General features: G+C 43.4%; 1 protein-coding gene across 3 annotated transcripts in view; it reads left to right on the top strand.

Annotated features, from left to right (window-relative positions):
- Positions 1 to 20,392, top strand: part of MTRR (5-methyltetrahydrofolate-homocysteine methyltransferase reductase) — a 32,559-nt gene extending 12,167 nt beyond the window's left edge. For 2 of the 3 annotated variants that reach the window (XM_027606434.1, XM_027606435.2), the window contains exons 6-15: positions 2,292 to 2,414; positions 3,986 to 4,139; positions 5,041 to 5,129; positions 7,485 to 7,665; positions 10,434 to 10,476; positions 11,042 to 11,228; positions 14,082 to 14,200; positions 15,233 to 15,325; positions 15,441 to 15,623; positions 18,082 to 20,392. In XM_027606434.1, the coding sequence (XP_027462235.1) occupies positions 2,292 to 2,414; positions 3,986 to 4,139; positions 5,041 to 5,129; positions 7,485 to 7,665; positions 10,434 to 10,476; positions 11,042 to 11,228; positions 14,082 to 14,200; positions 15,233 to 15,325; positions 15,441 to 15,623; positions 18,082 to 18,226 (1,317 nt within the window). In that variant the 3' untranslated portion in view covers positions 18,227 to 20,392. The remainder of the gene's footprint in view (positions 1 to 2,291; positions 2,415 to 3,985; positions 4,140 to 5,040; positions 5,130 to 7,484; positions 7,666 to 10,433; positions 10,477 to 11,041; positions 11,229 to 14,081; positions 14,201 to 15,232; positions 15,326 to 15,440; positions 15,624 to 18,081) is intronic. The other variant, XM_027606436.1, reaches the window with a different exon arrangement.
- Positions 20,393 to 21,260: the final 868 nt, after the last annotated feature.

The raw sequence follows: 21,260 nt of genomic DNA, 5'->3' as shown, positions 1-21,260 counted from the left end.
GCTCTGGCCAGCAGAGCAGGCAGCCCTGACCTTCTCCGTGATGCTGGTGCCCCTCACCAGCGCTGTCCTGTCGGCCTAGGCAGTGGTGTGTGCTCCGGGTGCTCAGGGACAGCGTCATCGGAGAGGTTTGGGCTCTTCATAGTTTCATCCACTCTACTCTCCACTCCCCCCTGGGCCTTTTACTCCTGTCCTCTGATGCTGGCCGTGGAACTCTCAGCAGTTCTGTCTCATTAAGTCTGGACTTTTGCTTTCTCCTTGGCCTCATAACCATCTCTAGAGAGTGTTGCCAAGGTGTTAAAGCCAGTATTCTGGGATAGTGCTCCCAATGAGCAAAACTCCTCTCTCCAAGTTGACGTTCTAACTTTGTTAGCCCAGGACTTCAACCTTCCATCTTGTACATACTTTGATGGTTTCTGCTGGTGCGTGTTGCTGTGTCCTACACTTTCTTCAAAGCATGGTCCCTCGCCTGTCTTAGCTGGTCCAGCCCATGTGAGGCCTGGTATGTTGTGACTTAACCCTTACTGGCTCAGCAGCTAGGAGAGGAGGTGGGATGCAGGAGTTGGGAATGTGGACATGACTTGCAGGGCAGAGGTCTTAATGCAAGAAGAAAATTCTTGCTCTTCATAGGAAGAAATAGTTACTTTTGCAGGCTCAGCAGGTGCAAGGGAATCTAGGGGTTCAAGATTTTCGACCCACATGTCCCTCTCTCAGCTGCCTGGAGGCCATTCTTTGCCTGTCCAAGTTAGGCCTTAGCATTCTGTCAGTGTGCATGAGATGAGCAGCTTCTTTGTGTGCTCCAGAGCATGTTTTCTGGCTTTCACACTTAGTGTTTCATTGTTGATTAGTTTTTCTCAGCTTTTTGCGTTTTTTTCCAGAAGTGTCAGTGAAGCTTGGCAATGCCCACAATTCTTCTGGCCTTATCAGTGCCATTTCCCCATAGATCTCAAGCACCAGCTCCTGGGTACTGGCTAATGCATTCCCTGTTATGGTGCACCATCCCACTTAGCTCTTGCACCTGTCACCTTGTGCTCTCTGTGTCCCATCTGTCAACAGTGTCGTGTGCTCATTGTCAGCCAGGTCGGTGATCCAGCTCTAGACTCCCATTTTAGCATCTTTCTTGAAACCACTCTAGCACCAGCTGTCACAGACTGGGTTCCTTTGAATCAAACTATGTGATTATTTTTTAGGTTGATTTTTAGGTGATTATTTTTTATCCCCTTGGGATCCTCACCTTGGGGAATGGAGGGGACAGAAGCTGGAGTTGGGCACAGTGGGAAGTGGGCTGTGATGTGTCCCAGCAGAGGCCCCAACCAGACTCACAGGGTTCTCCGGAGCTGGGATGGCCCTTCAACATTGTCCTGAGTTGGGGCAAAGGGGCTGGGTGTTTATAGTCCTCAGTTAGCCATTGGATATGGGCTGCCTCTGAAAGGAGGCATGACCTGGGAATGCTGAGGTCACTCTCCGAGGTGACTGTGAGCTAGCTGAGGGCCATCTGCTGACAGCGTTCCTAGCAGCCTTGCTGAAGGCTCTCTCAGGCAGGGGCATCTCCCAGTGCCCTGTAGGCCCTGTCAGGCGCTGAGCTCTGATCCTCTTCGCAGTTTTTCCACATAGCCACTTGTCCAGGTTTAACTGTTTAGCATTTTGAAAGTTTCTGTCTTCAACAGAACTTAGAAACTTCAAGTTAGAAAAGGAACAGAACTAGTACAACGAATTGGGTTTTTTGTGGTTTCCCAAGACCTGTGCTAATACAGGAGCCGCTAGCTACGCGTGGCTGCCTAAATTTAAATAAATGAAAATAAAACTAAGAATTCCGGTGCTTAGGCACATGGCTGGTGGCTCCTGGACTGACCAGCACAGGTGTGGAACATAGCCACACCAGGGCCCACCACTCTGTGGGTTCTTGTGAACCTCTGTGCAGGTGTCTCCCAACCCCAAATATGTCCTTTCCTTTAGAATCTCCATCCTGAAATTGTGCATGCATATATGGTCTCCTTTAGCATGGTTTATTTGGAAGACTATTAGGGCTTTACAGGAACATGCTGGTATCTGATAATTTTCAGTATCTATCTCAGAAATTTGTCTAACAGTCAAGGAGTTTAAGATGTGGATGAGCTATCTCTTCTAAAAGATCGAGAGGCCTGTGTCTATAGCCATTTGCCTTAGAAAAGAATACTGAAATATCTAGGCTATTTTATAAAATCCTGTGGATCTTACCTGGTCACTAAGTGAAGCAATGGCAAGTAAAATTGAAATTTGCATTTTGTAATATTTTATCACATTTGTTTCTCAAGGAGGAAAGCCAAGCATCTGTGACTTCAGTGGATCCAACTTTTCAAGTTCCAATTTCAAAGGCAGTTCAACTGACTACAGATGATGCCATAAGAACCACTCTTCTGGTGGAATTGGACATTTCAGTAAGTTACAGAATTTATTTCTCGGCACTGTTATGTTGTCAAGAAGTGCGGAGACTTGCGTGCTGGTGTGGTCCGCACACTCAGGAAGGAGGAGAGCCTCTGACCGGACATCTGGCCTCTTTATTCTTCACCCCTCATTTTCCTCCCCACCTCACACTCCTTATCTTTTCACTTCAGGAAGGGGCTGACATGAGGAGTCACCCTGGAGGTGACTCAACTTGAAAGAACAGCGTTGCTCCCTTACTCAGTAAGCGACGAAAGAGTAATGGAATCAGAGCAGCATTTTCCTTGGGAGAAGAGTCCTGAGCAAGGCAGCTGCTCACCTGAGGTCAGCCAGTAGCTGGAAATAGAGCTCAGACCGGACGGGCCTAGAATGCTTCCTTTCCCACAGTCGTGGTCTCATTCCTTTGAGACTCTGGGAAAAGTCACAGATCCTCCCCCCACAGAAAAAGAAATATGTAAACATTTTTCATATAACTTCAGAGGCTTACATGCTGCCTCTCCCCTCCATCCATGAGCCCAACCCCTGTCCCAAATCATTGGCCTCAGTTAAGAAGCTACCTGCTAATCCTGTAACCTCAGTGCTTGAGTTACGTCTTCAGAGTCACTCAGCTATGTATTTTGATGGAGGTTCTGGGAAGTGGGTTGTGCTTTCAGAAAAGGGTGTGTCAGGGCTGTCAGTGTAGATTTTCTTGAACCTCCTAATAGGGAAAAAAATGACAAGCATCAAAACTAGATGGTTTTGCTTATATACTGTTGAGTAGTTCCACATTCCTTTGGAACATTTAAATAATCCATACTGTTAAATATTCTTTGTCCACCAAAGCATTTTTTTTATTCTGTTCTACGCTTTGGTCATAAAGTGGTGAGGGTTGGCCAGTAGGTGGGTTCAGTCTGTGCCCCTCACAGGCCAGGGCCGTGAGCATGTGTGGTCAGAGGCTCTCTCCAGATATTGCTGTTGTTCTCCATCACTCTGTAAATGGCCATGCTCTTCATTCATAGTACCAAGCTAGGTGCTGCAACCTTTTGTGCTCAGTAAGGAAAACTAAAGTGTCATCTCCCACCCCTCTTCTTCCCCTAAAGAAAGGAAACTGAGAACCAATGCAGACAGCGTTGGGTAGTTTCTCTCCCTCATAATGTGTGTTTTCATAAGAGGGGTTTTTATGTTGGTAAAACATTACCTACTAGGGCATCTTAAATGAGAAAGGTTTTAACTAACATTGTAAAAAATACTGAAATGATTTAAAGCAAATCATTGGATAACTGAAATTTTTTTCTTTAAAGTAACTCTTGGGGCACCTGGCTGGCATGTGACTCTTGATCTTGGGATTGTGAGTTGGAGCCTCGCATTGGGTGTAGAGATTGCTTAAAATTAAAAAAAACAAAAAACAAAAAACTCGTAATAAAAGTAGATTTGTTCAGTTGGGCTTATTTTTTTGCAGTTAGAATCATTTTGTTTCTAATTCATATTTTTAAAGAATCATATAATAAAAAACATGCTTTTGTTACCCCACAACTAAAACTCTTTAACTCATGGGCTTTTCTTTTTTCTTTCATTGTTTCTTCTCTAGAAAACAGATTTTTCCTATCAGCCTGGAGATGCCTTCAATGTGATCTGTCCCAACAGTGATTCTGAGGTACAAAACCTTCTCCAAAGACTGCAGCTCACGGACAGAAGAGAGCATTGTGTCGTCTTAAAAATTAAGGCAGACACACAAAAGAAAGGTAGGGCCCTGATCTCTTCTTAGGGTGTCATTGGGCTAACAGATTGGAGGTGACAAGTGCAAGGACCCCACCCTGCACCCTGTGTGACGGCTGCATAGGTGGTCCCAGGTTGGCCATGGGTCAGGGGGCAGAACCCTGGCACTCTCTGACTTGTGGGTTTCTTAACTTTCACATCAGGTGTACTGAATGGGATGATGATGGATTTTATGCTTATTTGGACACTGCTGGACAGTAAAAATGAATGTAGCTGTAGTCTTGGAGAAGCCGGTAGATTAGTTGGGCTGATTTGTTAGTTTGCTTATTGAGTTAGCATTATTTTGTTTCTGAGTTATACAAGAGCAATCCTACAATAAACGTTTATTATATGAACCTTTTTAAAGTTTTTTTGTCATGTGTATTTCTCATAGCATATTTATTGCTTATGTAATATATAAAAACATTTTTTCATGATTAAAGGAAGTTAGGTATTTGCTTAGAATCTTGAACTGGAGTTCCACCAGTTCTAAAATTCTTTTTGAGAATAGTATGCAGTGTTAGTGGACAAGTGCCATCTTTTGGCTTTTTGTTCCTTGGCTTTGGATAATTTCCCTCTTGTTTGGTACACCTAGATTTGGTATCTTTACGAAACATACCAAAGATCTATCTTTGGTAGATTTAGGTGTGGCTAATGCTATTGAATTTATAATTCTTTTATTATTTTTTTGGTAAGGTGTCCTCTCCCCCCGCCCATCCCCGCATTCATTTTGGAAATTTTTTTGACTGCATAAACATTGCCGCAAATCATGTTATACCTTCCTAGCACTGTAATGCAAAGTATACAGTTAATTGGTTTTTTAAGAGTGAGGAAATGTTTTGTTCTTTACTTTCTGTGTCACGGACTCTTTCTTGTCTGCCTGTAAAGGAGCAGCCTTACCCCAGCATATACCTGAGGGATGTTCTCTCCAATTCATTCTGACCTGGTGCCTTGAAATACGAGCAGTTCCTAAAAAGGTACTTTTCTTTGGGTAACTATTTAAAAGTATACTCAGCTCTGTGTAGGATTTATTAAATCTGGCATTTGCCCTTTAAAGGCTTTGAAAATATGGCTTTCACACCATGTTTTCAAAATAGGTCCCAAGGGTGCATAGTATTTTTGCGGTTGTCATAGACAGATATTTTTATGTTGTGCTTGTATTGAAATTCTGTTTTCTATAGAAACAAGATTTTTAAAGTAGAGTTTTTTTCTTATTAACTTGATGTGCTACATTAATCAGTGATTAAAGTGACCCCAGATGACCTTGTGTTACCTAGCTATACTTCACCCTTTTTGTGACTGATGACAGGAGGCTTATGAGAGTGCAGGCTTACCCCTACTTGCCACCCATTTGACGTTGAGATCTCTTCTGTGTGAAAGTACATAATTCTTTACTGTTAAGTCAGAATTCTTCAGGACAAAATGAAAGGTTCTGGGAGATTGTATTGCTGTTTGGATGTCCCTGGACAGAATGATCCACTAGAGGTCAGGAGGATGCCAGGAGCTGTCTTTTAAAAGATGCTGTAACTGATTCCTTCTAAGCCTGTCCCCTCACATGGGTATGAATGGGGGAGACTTCCCAGCTGTGCTTTGCCAAGTTCGTATTGCCAGTGCGCATAATAGTGCTATTATCAGGCTGCCCTCCACAAGGCCTTTTTTATGCTCTGTCTTATTAATGTGTTTGTTGCATGCAGTCTTCGGGAAACCAGCTCCTTTAGAGAGAGGCTCGGACCTAGATAATTTGAATAAATGTAGTGTTCACTGTGATGAGAACTTCTTGATTAAAAATCAGTTTCACAATTTTAGTTCACCGCTACCATTTCATAAAAAGCATGTAGAGGTGAACATGTTTTTCCTTGCTATAAAAGTAACGCACTCATAAAAATTCTGGACACAAAATTAAGTAACTTGGGAAGCAAAAGACCTTTATAATCAAATCCTCAGGCTCAACCCTTAAATTTTGTTACGAAAAAAACGAGGTCCTCTGGTATATGTGCTGTTCTGTCACACTCCTTCTTTACCTAAATAGAACTTTGGAGTTTGTATACCCCAGCACGAGAAAGGTATCTTACCAGAGGTCTGTGCATAGACGTGGGGTGCTCATTGACCCCACATGGTTTCCCAAGTGCTTGTTCCACGTTCGGCCCCGTGTCTGGCATTTTGAAGAAGGCCTGTGATTTGTTGGTCTCTTAGGATTTTTGTAGGCAGGACTTCTGAGCTGAGCCACTGAGCACCTGTGACCCTCACAAGAGGAGTGATGTCATCCTCCCTGGTAGGGGTGTCCAGAACACAAAGGTGCTTGAGCCATGGACTGAAAAAGTCCCTGTTAGCATTTCACTTAGCATTTGATGCAGATTACGCGCTTAACTGCTTTGTTCTTAACCCTTGAGTGGTAAGAGCTATATATGTCATATTTGGAATATGTTGAAACCAAAAGTTGTTATTAGCAAGTTTGGTCTTTTGTCCAAGAGTTTGGACATGGCTCTGTCTTTGGGGCTTGGGGTTCAGGATGTTATTGCTTTGCTTTCTTCATGTATATTCTCCTCCTCTTTCTACAGTGATTCTGAGGTGACTAAGAGAGGCCACGTGCAGGAGGCTTCTTGATGTTCTGGCCCTGCCTGTCTTTTCAGCCTTTGTCCCATGTCCACATTGCCCTGCATCCACACGGAACTGTGCCTGGCCCCGGGAGCGTGCTTTTGCCTGCCTCCTGTGCCTTCATGGAGCTGGGCCATCGGCTTAGCCCTTCTTCACACTTTGTTTCTCTCCCATGGCCAGCCTTCAGCTCAGGCTTGCGTTCTGGGCGCATTCGGCTTCAGAAGCCCTGACATCCTGGGTGTGCCCCCGTTGGGGTAGTCAGGCTCTTGCATGCCATCCCTGGCCTGTGAGCCTTGCCAGCAGAGGGGCTGTCGTGCCCACCGCCTGTTGTATAAAGAGCACTTAACAGCTGTCCGATGAGCGCAGAGGCCCAACTTGTAATCATCCGCTAAGACGAGAATAAGTATTTTGTCTTGAGTTAAAATTGATGAGTTAGGAGATTTCTGGTCATTGTTACTCAGACATATTGGACATGTAGTTTGAGATCATACTTGGGACTGCTGAGGTGGTTTAGGAAACAGGAAAGGTGGCTAAAAGTCAAACATGGAAGGTGATTTTCCTTAACAGCCTGACATTAAAGCAAATAAGACAAATTCCCTTTTCCTAATCACACTCCGAAGGGTGCTGTCACTTTTTCTTGGATAATTGGGCACGTCCCCAGCTAGATCCTAACCAGAAGCTCGAGCGGCCTGACCACACGTGGATCTTTCAGTCGGCTTCCTTTGCCTTGGCCGCAGGCGTTGTTGCGAGCCCTGGTGGACTACACCGGCGCCGGGCCCGAGAAGCGAAGGCTGCAGGAGCTGTGCAGCCGCCAGGGCGCGGCCGATTACAGCCGTTTCGTGCGAGATGCGCACGCCAGCCTGTCCGACCTGCTCTTGGCTTTCCCGTCCTGCCGGCCGCCGCTTCGTCTCCTGCTCGGTGAGTGGCCACTCTCCCCTCCCCTGCGCCCGGCAGGCCTTTTTGTTCAGAGCCCTCTGCTTGGGGGCCGCCCTCTGCAGTCTGTCTGGCACATGGGAACACAGCTCCGCGGGGAAACGTCGGGGTGTGTTCAGGGCCTCCTGGGAGCTGGAAAGAATGCCTCTGCCTGGATTGTCTGTCTCCTGTTTCTTGCTTCTACCATTGTCACTGGCCTTTGCTCTCATTTCAGCCAGTCTTAATTCTCTTTCTTTGGGTCAGCATTTAGCTAGTTTTCAGAAAGGTTTTTTTTTTTTTTTTTAGTCCAATGTTACCTAAAAATGAGCTTCCCAAGGAAAAAAAATTTTTTTTCTTTTTCAAAGCTGATGAACAGGGGCACCTGGGTGGCTCAGGCGGTTAAGCGTCTGCCTTCGGCTCAGGTCATGATCCCAGGGTCCTGGGATCGAGCCCCACATCGGGCTCCCTGCTCAGTGGGAAGTCTGCTTCTCCCTTCCCCGCTCCCCCTGCTTGTGTTCTCTCTCTCTCGCTGTCTCTCTCTCTGTCAAATAAATAAAATCTTAAAAAAAAAAAAAAAAAAGCACCTAGGTGGCTCAGTTGGTTAAGCGACTGTCTTCGGCTCAGGTTATGATCGTGGAGTCCCAGGATCGAGTCCCGCATCGGGCTCCCTGCTCAGCGGGGAGTCTGCTTCTCCCTCTCCCGCTCCCCCCTCTTGTGCTCTCTCTCTCTCATTCTCTCTCTCAAATAAATAAAAAAAAAATCTTTAAAAAAATAAAGGCTGATGAGCAGTAGACATAATTGACAGAGGTTAATGCGGTGTGCTGTCTGTGCGGAAGACAGGAATGCCGCCGTCTGGCCAAGTCCAGCTCAGGGTTCTCCAAGGGCCATGGAGACCCCTCCTGCTATGCCAGTGCAAGTGGCCTTGTTCAGGGTGCTCCAGGCTTGAAGCTGGAGCAAGACATGTCACAAAATAATCAAACGGAAGATGACTCTGTTTTTGTCCTCATTGTCTCCTGGGGTCTTCATGCGCACAGGAGGGAGAAGATCCTCTTTGAGGAACTGGTGTCAGGAGAGGGGGCTTTCAGCGGCAGCCTCACTGGGGATTGGAGAAATTTGCGAGGGGCAGCAACTGTGAAAATTGGACAGGATTGTTAAACCTTGAGTACTTTCCTGTGCTGATAATTTTCTCCTCTCCTCTCTCTTTTCCCGTAATGATAAGTAATAAAATATTTAAAATTTGCATTTACCTTTGGTGGTAGGAAAATGTGTATCGTGCTTTTTACTTTTAGGCCCCAGGTCCCCCGATGTCCAGTACAGTTTGGGGCGTTCTCCTTTATTAAGTCAGATCCTGCTTTCTCTCCCTTTTACTATTCCTTTTCCTTCTCAGAATGGTGAAGTTACTAGATGAGGTCGCTCTTCCCTCTTCCCTGTATTCAAACTCACACCGCTCCCCTTCTCAGTTTAGAATGAATACAGGGGTTGGGAGAATAATCAGAACATATGTAGGGAAGTTGTAAGAACTCTTGTAAAGCTATCTAGCGTATGAGAATGTTTTAGTTCTTTTCATGGATTTGATGGATTTTTTTGAACTTTTATATAGCATTTATTATGTAGTTCTGTAAAAACTAATAAAGGCATTGAGACTTAAAAAATTTTAAATTATTTTCTACTTTAAGTAAGCAATGTATCTAAAGCTTAGTATTATGTTGAGCCCTCTATTAAGCGTTATTCTGTTACTAAATTTTAGAAAGGTCTTTCCAAGTTTTTGCCAGATAACTATGAAAAACAACCTTGATAAGACTGTTGAATCACAGCCCTGTACCTCTGAAACAAACAATACATTATCTGTTAAAAAAAAAAAAAAAAGATAGCGGGAAGGGAAAAATGAAGGGGGGGAAATCGGAGGGGGAGAGGAACCATGAGAGACAATGGACTCCGGGAAACAAACTGAGGGTTCTAGAGGGGAGGGGGGTGGGGGGATGGGTTAGCCTGGTGATGGGTGTTAAGGAGGGCATGTTCTGCGTGGAGCACTGGGTTTTATGCACAAATAATGAATCATGGAACACTACATCAAAAACTAATGATGTAACGTATGGTGATTAATGTAACATAATAAAATAAAATAAAGTATATAACCGTGAACAGAAAAAAATTTTAGAGTTTGTTGGTGGGCAGTTAGGTATTCAAAGATTGATTCTTTGACCTGCTTTAAAAGAGCTCCAGCGTATCTAGAAACCACTGGGTTCTGGATGACTTAAAAGTTTTACCACTATACTCTCATTTTGTTGCTATAGAAATATAAGGAGGACAGATATTTCAAGCCTAGGTATTTCCCATAATCCTTAAAATAGTGATCTTTAATCTTTTGGGGGTCATGATCTTATTTCAAATATGAAAACTCTGGACACTTCTGCAGAAAACTGTGTACACACAGAAAATTTAATGGGTTTCTTGATTCTGAAACCCATTCACAGATGCTTTTATTACCCTTCAGTTTAAGAAACCAGCGTTTAGAAAGACAGTGATTTCAGGTAAAGAAATGCAATATGTCTCATTTTTTAACGTGAAGAATTAGAAAAAAACATTCAGTAAAGACTTATTTAGTCACAGTGAATTTACATTTGCTCTAAAATATGATTTAAATTAAAATGTTATTTTTGGGTGTTCTAAATAAGAAAAAGCCAACTCAGGCTTGAATTTTTACAAAACCTTACATATAATTTTCAGTAGCAGTAAAGTAATTGCTTATTTTTAATTTTTTTTTTTTTTTCTAGAACATCTTCCTAAGCTCCAGCCCAGACCATATTCATGTGCAAGGTACGGATATTTATTAACATATGCCATCTTTCTCCCAAAATGTTGTGAATCTCTGGCTTCCAAATCCTTATTAGTTCTGAATTCCCCCAGTGAAAACTTAACCTGATTAGTGGACAGTAGCAGGCGTGGCAGGGACTGAAGGAGACTGGTGTTGGGACTCCCGTCCTGCAGGTGTTCAGAGAGTACAGAATCTCCAGCGCACTCCTGTCCACAGTCACGTTCCCCTGTGTTGGGCTGCGAGTGCCCCGGTCCTCCACCTGCTGCCTCTCCGGCCGTGCCCGGCCACCTCCACTGGGCAGCAGAGGCGGGCAGTGGACAGATGAAAGGTTGTATAAATCTTAAGGAGTCTTAAAGCAAACAGGTAATTGGAAACTTTTGAATATCACAAAACAGGGGGCAGGAGAGGAGGAGCTTTTAAGTAGCAACAGAGCTCCTTTCCCTGAAGAGTTAGAAGGTAGATGAGAGCCCACAGGAAATACCCTTCAGTTCAGTAAAAAAGGCTGCGTCTGACCTGTGTGCATTAGTCCTGATACAGAGTTTAAAGCTGACCTGTGTGTCTCTGCAGCTCAAACCTGACTCACCCAGGGAAGCTTCATTTCATTTTTAACATTGTGGAGTTTTTGTCTAACACCACAACGGAGGTTCTGCGGAAGGGCGTGTGCACAGGCTGGCTGGCCACGATGGTCGCGTCCAAACTTTATCCAGACCCGCGAGTGTCCCGTGCAGAAGGTGGGAAAGCCCCGGCTCCGGAGGTACTGGGAGTGTGCAGTTTGGGCATTATTAGAATTATGCTATTTGCCTGGTTAATGTGGTCTTCCCTGCATTGTCTGTGTCTATCAGGTTTATTCAAAGGAAAATGTTTGCCGTACTTGAATTTTAAAATCTCTCTTGGAAAGTCAGGAAAACGTTACATTTTCACTTACTATTAATCCATATATTTCTCAAATATGTAAAGTGTGAATTTTGTATAATACAGTCTTTTCTCCTCCTCGTCATATTCATAGAAAAGAAGATCTTTTTGGCTAATACTTTTCGAAGATTGGGCACAGGAAAAGAGCCATGTAAATACTGAAGGCTGGTGTTGAGGGACAGCCTCATCTTATGTATAGACTATACCCTGTGTCCCAGATAAATCCTTACTTGGCAATCAGTTGACAACCAAAGATTGATTTTATGTCCTTCAGTTTTGGGTAGTAGGATTTTGCTGTGTTTCTTCCCTTTTTGTCTTAGATGTGGTGTAGAATCGAAATTAGTGCTGTTAGTGTGAAGGCATAATGAGGGGGAAGCACTTTTAAACACGTAGGAGAAACATGTTCCTTGGTTTTTGTGACCAAACCGTGGACACATTTACATCTGGACTTAGTGCCATCCTTCATGTTTTGATAAAGCACTCGGCGAATCTCACTCAAGACCACAGCATAAGGAACAATTTAAAGTCCCTCCTTGCCCGTAAGCATGGTTGAAATTAAACAGAACATTTCAGGCTTTATCACGAAGTCGTCTCTCTGTGGTATTGAAAAAATGAACGTGTCTTTTGTGGCGTTATTTTAGGACCGGTTTGGTTGCTATAAGTTATTGGAGTTGAAAAGTTCATGCCCTCAGGGGAAAGTAAGACTTCAGTATATACTTGAGAGCGCTCATGGGAAGCTGCTGCTTGAAATTGCCCTTTACCGTGGTATTTTCCCAGGCTCCTGTCTGGGACGGAGGTGCCTGAGAGAGTGCGAGAAAGAGAGACCCCCTCCCTTCACCCTCCCCCAAAACTCCTAGGTCACAAAACATCAACAAAATATTAAGAACCCGAGACACTTCCTTTTTGAGAAGAAACATTATGGTATGGACATAAAAGTATTATGTCATTTTATGATCCTATAAAAACGCATGCTCTCCAGAAAGTTAAAGAAATACATATATCCAGAACCTATCACAAACACCGAGCGTGGGTGCCATTCACACATTCTTTTTCTCCCTTCCGCCTTTTTCTTTCTCCTTTGTCCATTTTAACAGATCTTTATTATAGACTCCCTAGTATTCAGGCATTAGAGGTACAGGAATAAGGATACAATTTGAATTGTATGGTGCTTACTGCCCTACCTATTTTGTTAGGAAGTGTAGGGAATGTTAACATTCACATGACCCACCCACACCCTCCAACTGGTAGATGGGGCAGCTGTTGACAGATACCCCCTGTCCTTGGGAAGCATAGACCGCCCCGCCCATTGATGTGTAGTCTGGCTGTGTGACCACATCCCACCAGTGAGATGTGAGCAGACAGGATCTGTGCCCCCTCTAAGCAGGAGTGCTGAGGCCCCTGCTGGCGTGGCTTGCTTCTCCCTCCTCTTTGATGGAAGGGTAGGATGATGCAGGTCAGGGATGCTCCTTGGACTTCGATACAAGTGGAGGGGGTCTGGGCTGCAGAGCTGTAGCCCACCTGTAGCCTTTAAGGAGAGCCAGGCAGGAGCGTTCGATGTCGTAAACCATTTGAGATCTACTGCAGCAAGAGTGGACTAATCCCGGTCTTCTTGCGGTCCCTAGAAAGCAGGCCCTGTGCTCTCACTGGCACACCCCGTCCCACCCAGTGTATCCTGCTTTAGTATGTTTCACGGGGCTTATCATTACCAGTCATTTTATAGATGAATATTTGATTATTGTCTCCTCCTTCCATTAGAATGTAAGTCCATGAGGACAGGGATTCTGTTCATTTCTCTATCTGTAGTGCTTGTCATATTGAGTACCATCGGGGAGACTGGTAGGTGAGTGGGTCAAGTGAGACTCGTGTGAGATGAATTACAGTCTCATTCCAGAATGCCGACATTCATCTTACAATACTCTGCCAGTTCTTCCTTTACAAAGTATGGTGTTCATCCTAGTGATGAACTTCAAAAGGTTTTCCTTACATTAAAGATTAAAATATATACAGTTACACCTAGAACAGATTCCTGTCACTTGGTATAACTCACGCATATGGAGAAGTGACACTGGGAATGAGATATATTTAGAAATGGATTCCTTGTACATATCCCTGGCACATGATTTAGAAGAAAAGTTTTCTGAAATTTTAGCAAAAAGATTGTCTTTATCTGTGTATGCTGCTTATTCTTCTAGTTTTGCAAGAACACATAACATCAAACTTTAAACAAACATCGCACAGTTCTTCATCTTTGGAGCAACCCCCGCATTTTTCCTTCAGGTGCCAATTTGCTCTTGAAGCTCTCAGTCCATCTTGATGTTGATCTTCATTGCCCCTTTATGTGTAAACACAGAATCCTAGCTTCAGTTTGCCGTGCATTTCTCCATAATACAGATAATGGGTTGCCTACTAGGAAGTAGATCTTACTCATGGGCCTAGGAAAAGAATTTGATTGTATCTCTTCAGTGTTCTACCTGAGAAATATGCCTGTCATTTCTAAAGCACCTTTGATTTCGATGGAAAAGAAGTATTTGCAAGACAGTCTTGTCTTGTTTTTTTTTCTCTGTAATGACAAATGTGTTCATGGTTTCAGGAAGATTTAATGCTGCTATTTAATTTCTTTAGCAGAGATCATCTTGGTTATATGCCTTTGTCTAGGTTTTCTTTCAGAGTCATGAGCATTGGTTTAATATTCCAGATATCCATCTCTCCTCGAACAACCAATTTTTTCCACTTACCGAGTGACCCCTCAACCCCCATCATAATGGTGGGTCCGGGAACTGGCATAGCACCCTTCATTGGTTTCCTGCAACACAGGTGTGTGCTTTCTTTGACTACTGAGAAAATGTATCCCTTGTGATCCTGGGTGGAAATATAATAGCCTTTTTGTTTCTTCAGTGCTTTTTTTGGATATTGGACTTCGGTTGTAAAAGTTTTATTTTAAAAAATAACTATCAAATGTGTGATAGCATAGCATAATTTGTCACCATGGGAAAAGTAAACATGATGTCTTCCAGAGGTTTTGTTTTGTATTAGAACTTCCCTTTTTTACTGTAGCACTTTCTTTTTCTTTTATTTTCCCAGCCACACTATAGTTTATAACGTATGTAGTTGGGGACAAATTTCAGGCACACCTTTAAGCTGTGATGATGTATAGGCTGTTCCATCTATTACTTAACTAGGTAAAATTGCTACTAACAGACATCCAGTTATACCAGAAGTTTCAAAGTTAAACCCAAATGTCGGTAATTTTCAGTAGATTGATATTAGTAGATGTGTTATTGTATCAGTGCAGAACTATTTGATATAAAATAAATTGTGCTTCTCTCCTTGTTTGTGAAATAATGAACAATTCTTTGCTGGTCCCCAGATAGTGGTGTAATATCCTTTGGACAAAATCTTTTTGTTGTTTTTAGTTTTAATTTTTTTCTTAAAGGAAGCAAAGAGTAATGGCAGACATTCCTGAAACCCTTCATAGCAGATCATTCTGCCATTTAAAGCCCTGGGCCACTTTTCCGTTACGTTAATTAAGAGTTAATTTTATTCACAAAGTTGCTATTAATATTTAGTGTAGAAATTAGTGTAGGTTTCACACTGGGATATTTTGAATTCTCCACATAGATGCCATACAGAGCTTGTAGGTGTCTGTAGCACACAGATGCACGTGCTTGTGGGGCTGGGTGTCTGATGGGGGCGCTTGGGAGCCCTGTGGGCAGGACTGTGTTAACTCAGGGGCTAAACTCACAGTGACGGTGAATCCTGTCTGGATTGGTTGGTGGTATTTCTGACCAAATAGATTGGTTTTACATATTCTTTATATCCCACATCTCAACTTTCTTTTGCACGTAGAGAGAAACTCCAAGAACAACATCCAGATGGACACTTTGGAGCAATGTGGTTGTTTTTTGGCTGCCGCCATAAGGATCGGGATTATTTATTCAGGTGCTATACAATTCTAGTATTGGAAGACTCCAACAATGGGTATACAGTTCTCATTTCAGACCTTTTAACTTTAAATGACAAACCTCTCAGTAACCTATTATATATTGTATTTCAGAGAGGAGCTCAGACATTTCCACCAGCGTGGAATCCTGACTCACTTGAAGGTTTCCTTCTCAAGAGATGCTCCTGTTGGAGAGGAGGAAGCCCCAGTGAAGTATGTGCAAGACAACATCCGTCTTCACAGCGAGCAGGTGGCAAAGCTGCTTCTTCATGAGCACGGCTGTATTTACGTCTGTGGGTAAGTGGCAATCACTCAAATGCCAGGTAGGCGAAGGCAGTTGATAATATTGATTAAACGAACCAGGGGCCATTAATAATCTAGACAGGTTGGGATGAGAGATTTGATTCTTAAGTACAAGAATAGAAATACAAGTTCTGAGATGATTTTAATATTTAATAGCCAAGAAGTTGTCATCATCAGGGAAATAGAAGTGAAGTCAGTTCTTGCATTTCAGAATACATTGTGCCATATTGAATACAGGTTTGAGCCTCTGAAAGTTTTATTTGGTGTTCAGATGCTGATCATTTAACTTGAAGTCTCAGGATTGATTTTGTTGTGTCCAAGAATATGTGATATGTGCATTTGACCTGGCTAAGGAAAACCATGGTTTTGGCTCTGAGAATGTGGATCTAAAGATCCTTTTTTTTTTTTTTTTAAGGCATAATTTGTAATGTCAAAGTTGACGGTAAGCCAGGAATCATTTTTATGTTGAGTTTTATATACTTTCTGAGGCAAGATCTGTTACAGAAACCCAAAATTGCCATAAATAAAAATTTTAGAAACTTACCAACTTGTTTTAATGGAATTCAAAAAAACTGTGCTAATTAAAAAGGTCTTTTGAGTAAGAAATAGCTCTTTTTAATTCTGGCACATCCCAGGCATTTAAAACTTACATACATCACCAAGTCAGGTGTGGTTTTTGTTGTTGTTGTTGTTGTTACCTGTGATACCAAAGCAGAAATACTGATACAGTGGCCTAGAATATAGATATAAATATAATAGAAACAAGTTTTATAAAACAACTTTTTCTATGTACTTCTCATGATATGTTGTGGTAACTTCTGTTTTATTGTTTTTTAAAAATTGATTTTGCCTCCTAAGTTGATTTTATGACCCGTTCATGGATTTTTGACTTTCAGTTGAGAAACCCTGCTTTAGGTTGATAAAGGGCATAGATTCTGGACATAGTGCTGGTTTACATTTTCATTTAGTTTTTAAAAAAGTGTTTGACCTTTACTTTGTAGATAGATAGAGCTGTCAGTGTTGAACAGGCTGGAATTTTAAAGATTCTGTTTATTTATTTGAGAGAGAGAGCACAAGCACAAGTGGGAGCAGCAGAGGGAGAGGGAGAAGCAGACCCCCAGCTGAGCAGGGAGCCCGAGGTGGGACTTGATCCCAAGACCCTAGAATCATGACCTGAGCCAAAGGCAGACACTTAACTGACTGATCCACCCAGGCGTCCCCAGGCTGGAGTTTTAGTTGTATGTCTAACTAATAGAGGCAAAGTCACTTGTACAAATACATGAATACTGGGAAATGACAGCTTGGAGAATATCTTAAAGGTCCAAACACGTTAACCTAGAAATCGCCTTTTACAATCACTGGTGCTTCACTTTTCCCATCTGCACAGTGGAACTGATAGTGTTCATGACAGTGGTCAGTGGCGGGGGCTCAGAATGAGACCCCATGGCACCCTAATGCGGACCAGCCCCTTGGCGGGAGTGGACCTGTCCCTAAGTCCAGGGGACACTGTCCCAAGCGGGGGAGCCTTATGCTGCTGATAGTCAAGTAAGAAGACAGAGGGGACCAGTAGCTTTGGCAACTGGCAGCCACTAGGGCCATGGGAAGGGCTGTGGGGATGGAAGCTCCGTCAGAGTGGTTGAGGGGGAAGCATGATGAGGAAGTCGAGGTGGCCACTGGAGACACCTTTTTCAAGAAATGTTACTGTAAGGGGCAGGACAAGTTCTTTTGCGGACATATTAGTGTTTTGTCCAACTTTTACTCATTCAACAACATTTGGTGCCTCCTGAGTGCTTTGGCATGGTTCAGATGTTGAGGGATGCAAGGCTAAGTGAGCCACACACCGTGCCCACAGACTGCACACTCCCTGGCGGGAAAGCCACATCAGCAGGTGCTCACAGTATAGCAGATGCCATGTCGGGGCTGCAGGGGCACACAGGGGAGCCCCTCCCCCGTCCTACAAATGAATAAGCTAAAACATGGCAAAGCACTTAGAGCCAGGCCCATAACTGAGTTCTCAGTAAGTGTGTCTGTTAATAATTGCGTGCACACACGTGTGCGCACATGAAGGCTTGTAGGCATAAAGCCTTGTTGCCCTTGGGAATGCAAGTTCTGCTGTGTGCCCGGAGAACGAAGGGAGGTATGAGAGAGATGAGCAGGAGCCTGGTTTACGAGGTCATTAGACACTTATTGAAGACTCAGTGCTCCCGGAACACGGACGCCTTGGAGGGGCTTTCAGCTGTGAATGATGTGGTCAGCTTTGCCAGTTGGATTGGTCACTGGGTAGAGGTCTTACGGATGACAGGCTGGGACACCTGTTGGGACGCTTCCCAGAGAAATAGAGGGAGGGCCAGGCTGGGCGATGGTAGAGTCAGTGGGAGTTAGATTTGTGAATTATGGAGGCTTTGGTAGAGATTCTTGTTTTCTAAGCATCGATGCTGTTCTTTTTTTCTAGAGATGCTAAGAATATGGCCAAAGATGTCAATGATACCCTTGTGGAAATAATCAGCAAAGAGGCTGGAATTGAAAAACTAGAAGCAATGAAAACATTGGCTACTTTGAAAGAAGAAAAACGGTATCTTCAGGATATTTGGTCATAAAATCAGAAAATAAAGGAAGAGAATGATGCTTTTTTGGCTCAAAGTAGTAAAAGACCATTTGGCTGAAACAGACTTTCCATTTTTTAAAAATTAAAAATTTTTTTGGAGGAGATAGAGTGGGAGTGGGTTGCCTTCCCGCGACAGCAGCCTTCTGATTGGGTTTCCCCGCAGCCCCTCTGCGCTCCCCACGCCGACTTCAGCTTGGGCTCCTGAGCTGAGGGGCAGCCCTCCTGCCCAGCACCACGCATCACAGGTGCCGCCTCCAGGTCACAGGGAAGGCGTCTGTCTGTGTCACGGGGCTTCCCAGCATGGACGTGGGCACACGCGCCCACCACGTAGATGGTTAAAGCCTGTGAACTTACGTTGCCAGTTTTAAAATAGGAAAAATAATTTATTTTTATATGAACTCTACCGTAAAGATTACTATTAATGTATTAAAATTAACTCTGTATAGTTACTTGTTTATCCAGACAGTTCCTGACTTGGGATTGACAACGATGTAAAAAGCCATACACGTTCAGGAGAAACGGGACTTCAGATTTTGAGTGTGGATCTTCTCTCAGGCTGCTGGCGAGTGATCACATCCTTGCTCCTGATGCTGGGCAGCGGCAGCAGTCTCCAGGGTCAACAGCCATCTGTGCCCACACAACCATTTTGTCACTTTCAGTGCAGTATTCAGCCCGTTACATGAGCGATTCCCTATTACGTGACTGTAGGCTCCTGTTTAAGTGCTCTGAGCACATGTGAGGTAGGGTAGACCAAGCTGTGGTATTTGGTGTCTTAAGTGCTTTTTGACCTAACAATATTTTCAATTTTTAATGAATGTGTCAGGATGTAACTTCCCTATAAGTTAAGGAAGATGTGTATAACTTTATCAAATGGTTATTTATTACCAAAACTATATTTCTGATAAAAAAATATTAAGGTAATGCTCAGAGATTTTTTTTCGATGATTTTAGAAATGTGAAATATATTTTAAAATTCTGTTATATGATTTATTTATCACAATTACTTCTTCATATCCCAGTTCTAGAATTTAGAGAAATTTGCATTCAGTTTATAGGTGCGAGCAAGTATATATTTTAGTAAAACTACAACCCCCCCCATTCTTCCTCTGTGTTCTTTTTGGCATATTTTTAGTTTCCGTACATTATCTTAACCCCATGATAGCGATCAAATTGTATCCTAGGCTTAAAATGCCTGCCTAAATTAGTATCCTTATATTTTTAAAAATTCCTACTGCGTTCTGAATATTTATGTCCCTCCAAATTGCTGTGTTCCAGTGTTAACCTCCGTTACAATGACAGTAAGAGGTGGGGCCTCTGGGAGGCGCTTAGGTCAGGAGGGTGGAGCCCTCAGGCATGGCATCGGTGCCCTGACGAGAGGCCCCACAGAGCTCGTGGCCCCTTCTGCCTGGTGAGGACACGGCAGGCGCAGTCTGTAGCCAGAAGGGAGCTCTCGCCAGAACCTGACCCCACCCTCACCCCACTCTTGGACCCCACTCTCCAGCCTCCAGGACGGAGAGAAATAAATCCTTGTTTATGAGCCACCCACTGTCTGGTGTTTTGTTACAGCCGCCCGAATGGACTATGCCAATTCCCAGTGACAAGTTCTCTTAAAACTTGTCAGAACGGAAAACAGTGTCAAAGGGTATGATTAATTTTTCTAGGCCCTGGTGTATGTTGGTTTTTTTAGTCAAGAGATTGGCATTTGAAAAACCTCTACCTGTCAAAGGATTCTGGTCATTTTGAAAAATAATGTTAAGATTTTATCAAGCTTTATTGCTATTTAATCTCTAGTCTTATTTCATATATTTTGTGATGGAAACAAACCTAAAAAGCAGAACATATCAAGCGAATCTGGTTACAGATCTAATTATATGCATATACTGTATGTATCAGCCAACACAGACGGGTTGAGAACATTAAAAAGGACAAAGAACAACGTTCTTTACTGGTGTCACAGGATGGAATAAGAACTCGTGTTCACCTACCACGGTTGTCTGTGAACGGGACCCCAGAGCTGACCCGGAAAGAGAAACTACAAATACGCCATCCTAGTGGGTGCTGGCACTGCCCTCAGCTGTCTCGTCCACCTCCAGCATCCACGTTACTCCTGCTAGGCGGCGTTAGACACCAAGTGCTAGGGCGCGTCCGTCGGCTCGCTCACAGCCTCACCACAGGACGGTAGTGAAAATAACATGAGAAACAGCTATTACAGCCTGTTAGGTGAGCTTAGTGGAGGTCCGGGTCTCTCGCTAGATGGTCCATGACCTCTCCGAGGAAAAGTTTCAAGGTGGTTTCGATGTCCCAGGGGCAGGATTTTGTCCATCTAACCACAGTGGGCTGCCCCCCATCCCAGGGGCTAGACACAGTGGTGCTGTAGGGCTGTCTCAGGCCCTAACCAGGGGCCTCGCCAGGTCCTCAGACCTGTATGTAGGCGTGGGGAGCGTCCCTGAATATCCAAACTCCACCAGATCTTGAATACCACTAATTTTACCCAAGAGAGAGCTTTCTAACCTCAGTCATTCTAACAAGCCACTGTTGGACCCCTTGTTTTCAGCACCAGTGCTGATCAGGGAAAGTCACCAAAGAGCTGGGGCAGCTAGCTGTCTGCAATGTGGGTTTTTTCACTAGAATGCTAAGTGCACCCAGAGGGTTCTTTACTCTGTGTAACACACCTATGTATCTGTGCCAAGGATTTCTACACTCAGATAAAATTGAATTTGACAGAAAACTAAATGTATATGCCACATCCGACAAACTAGGCACTTCATTGCTTTCCAATATACTTGGATTGGAAATTGATTATGAACTAGGCCATAGAGAAAACAATTGCATAAAATAAGGCATTGTTCTCTGACCCTAATGGAGTTAATGAATTATACAAAGCTATCCACAGAGCACATAATAAAAACATATGAAAATGATCCATGGCATAGAAGGAAATAAAAATGGATTATAGAATATTTGGAACTGATTTCTCTTAGACTACTAAATGAATGTACATGGGTACAGCCAAAACAATACCCAGA

Source organism: Zalophus californianus, chromosome 5 (assembly GCF_009762305.2).
Source record: "Zalophus californianus isolate mZalCal1 chromosome 5, mZalCal1.pri.v2, whole genome shotgun sequence".
Taxonomy (NCBI): domain Eukaryota; kingdom Metazoa; phylum Chordata; class Mammalia; order Carnivora; family Otariidae; genus Zalophus; species Zalophus californianus.
This window is presented reverse-complemented; position numbering and strand designations above follow the sequence as displayed.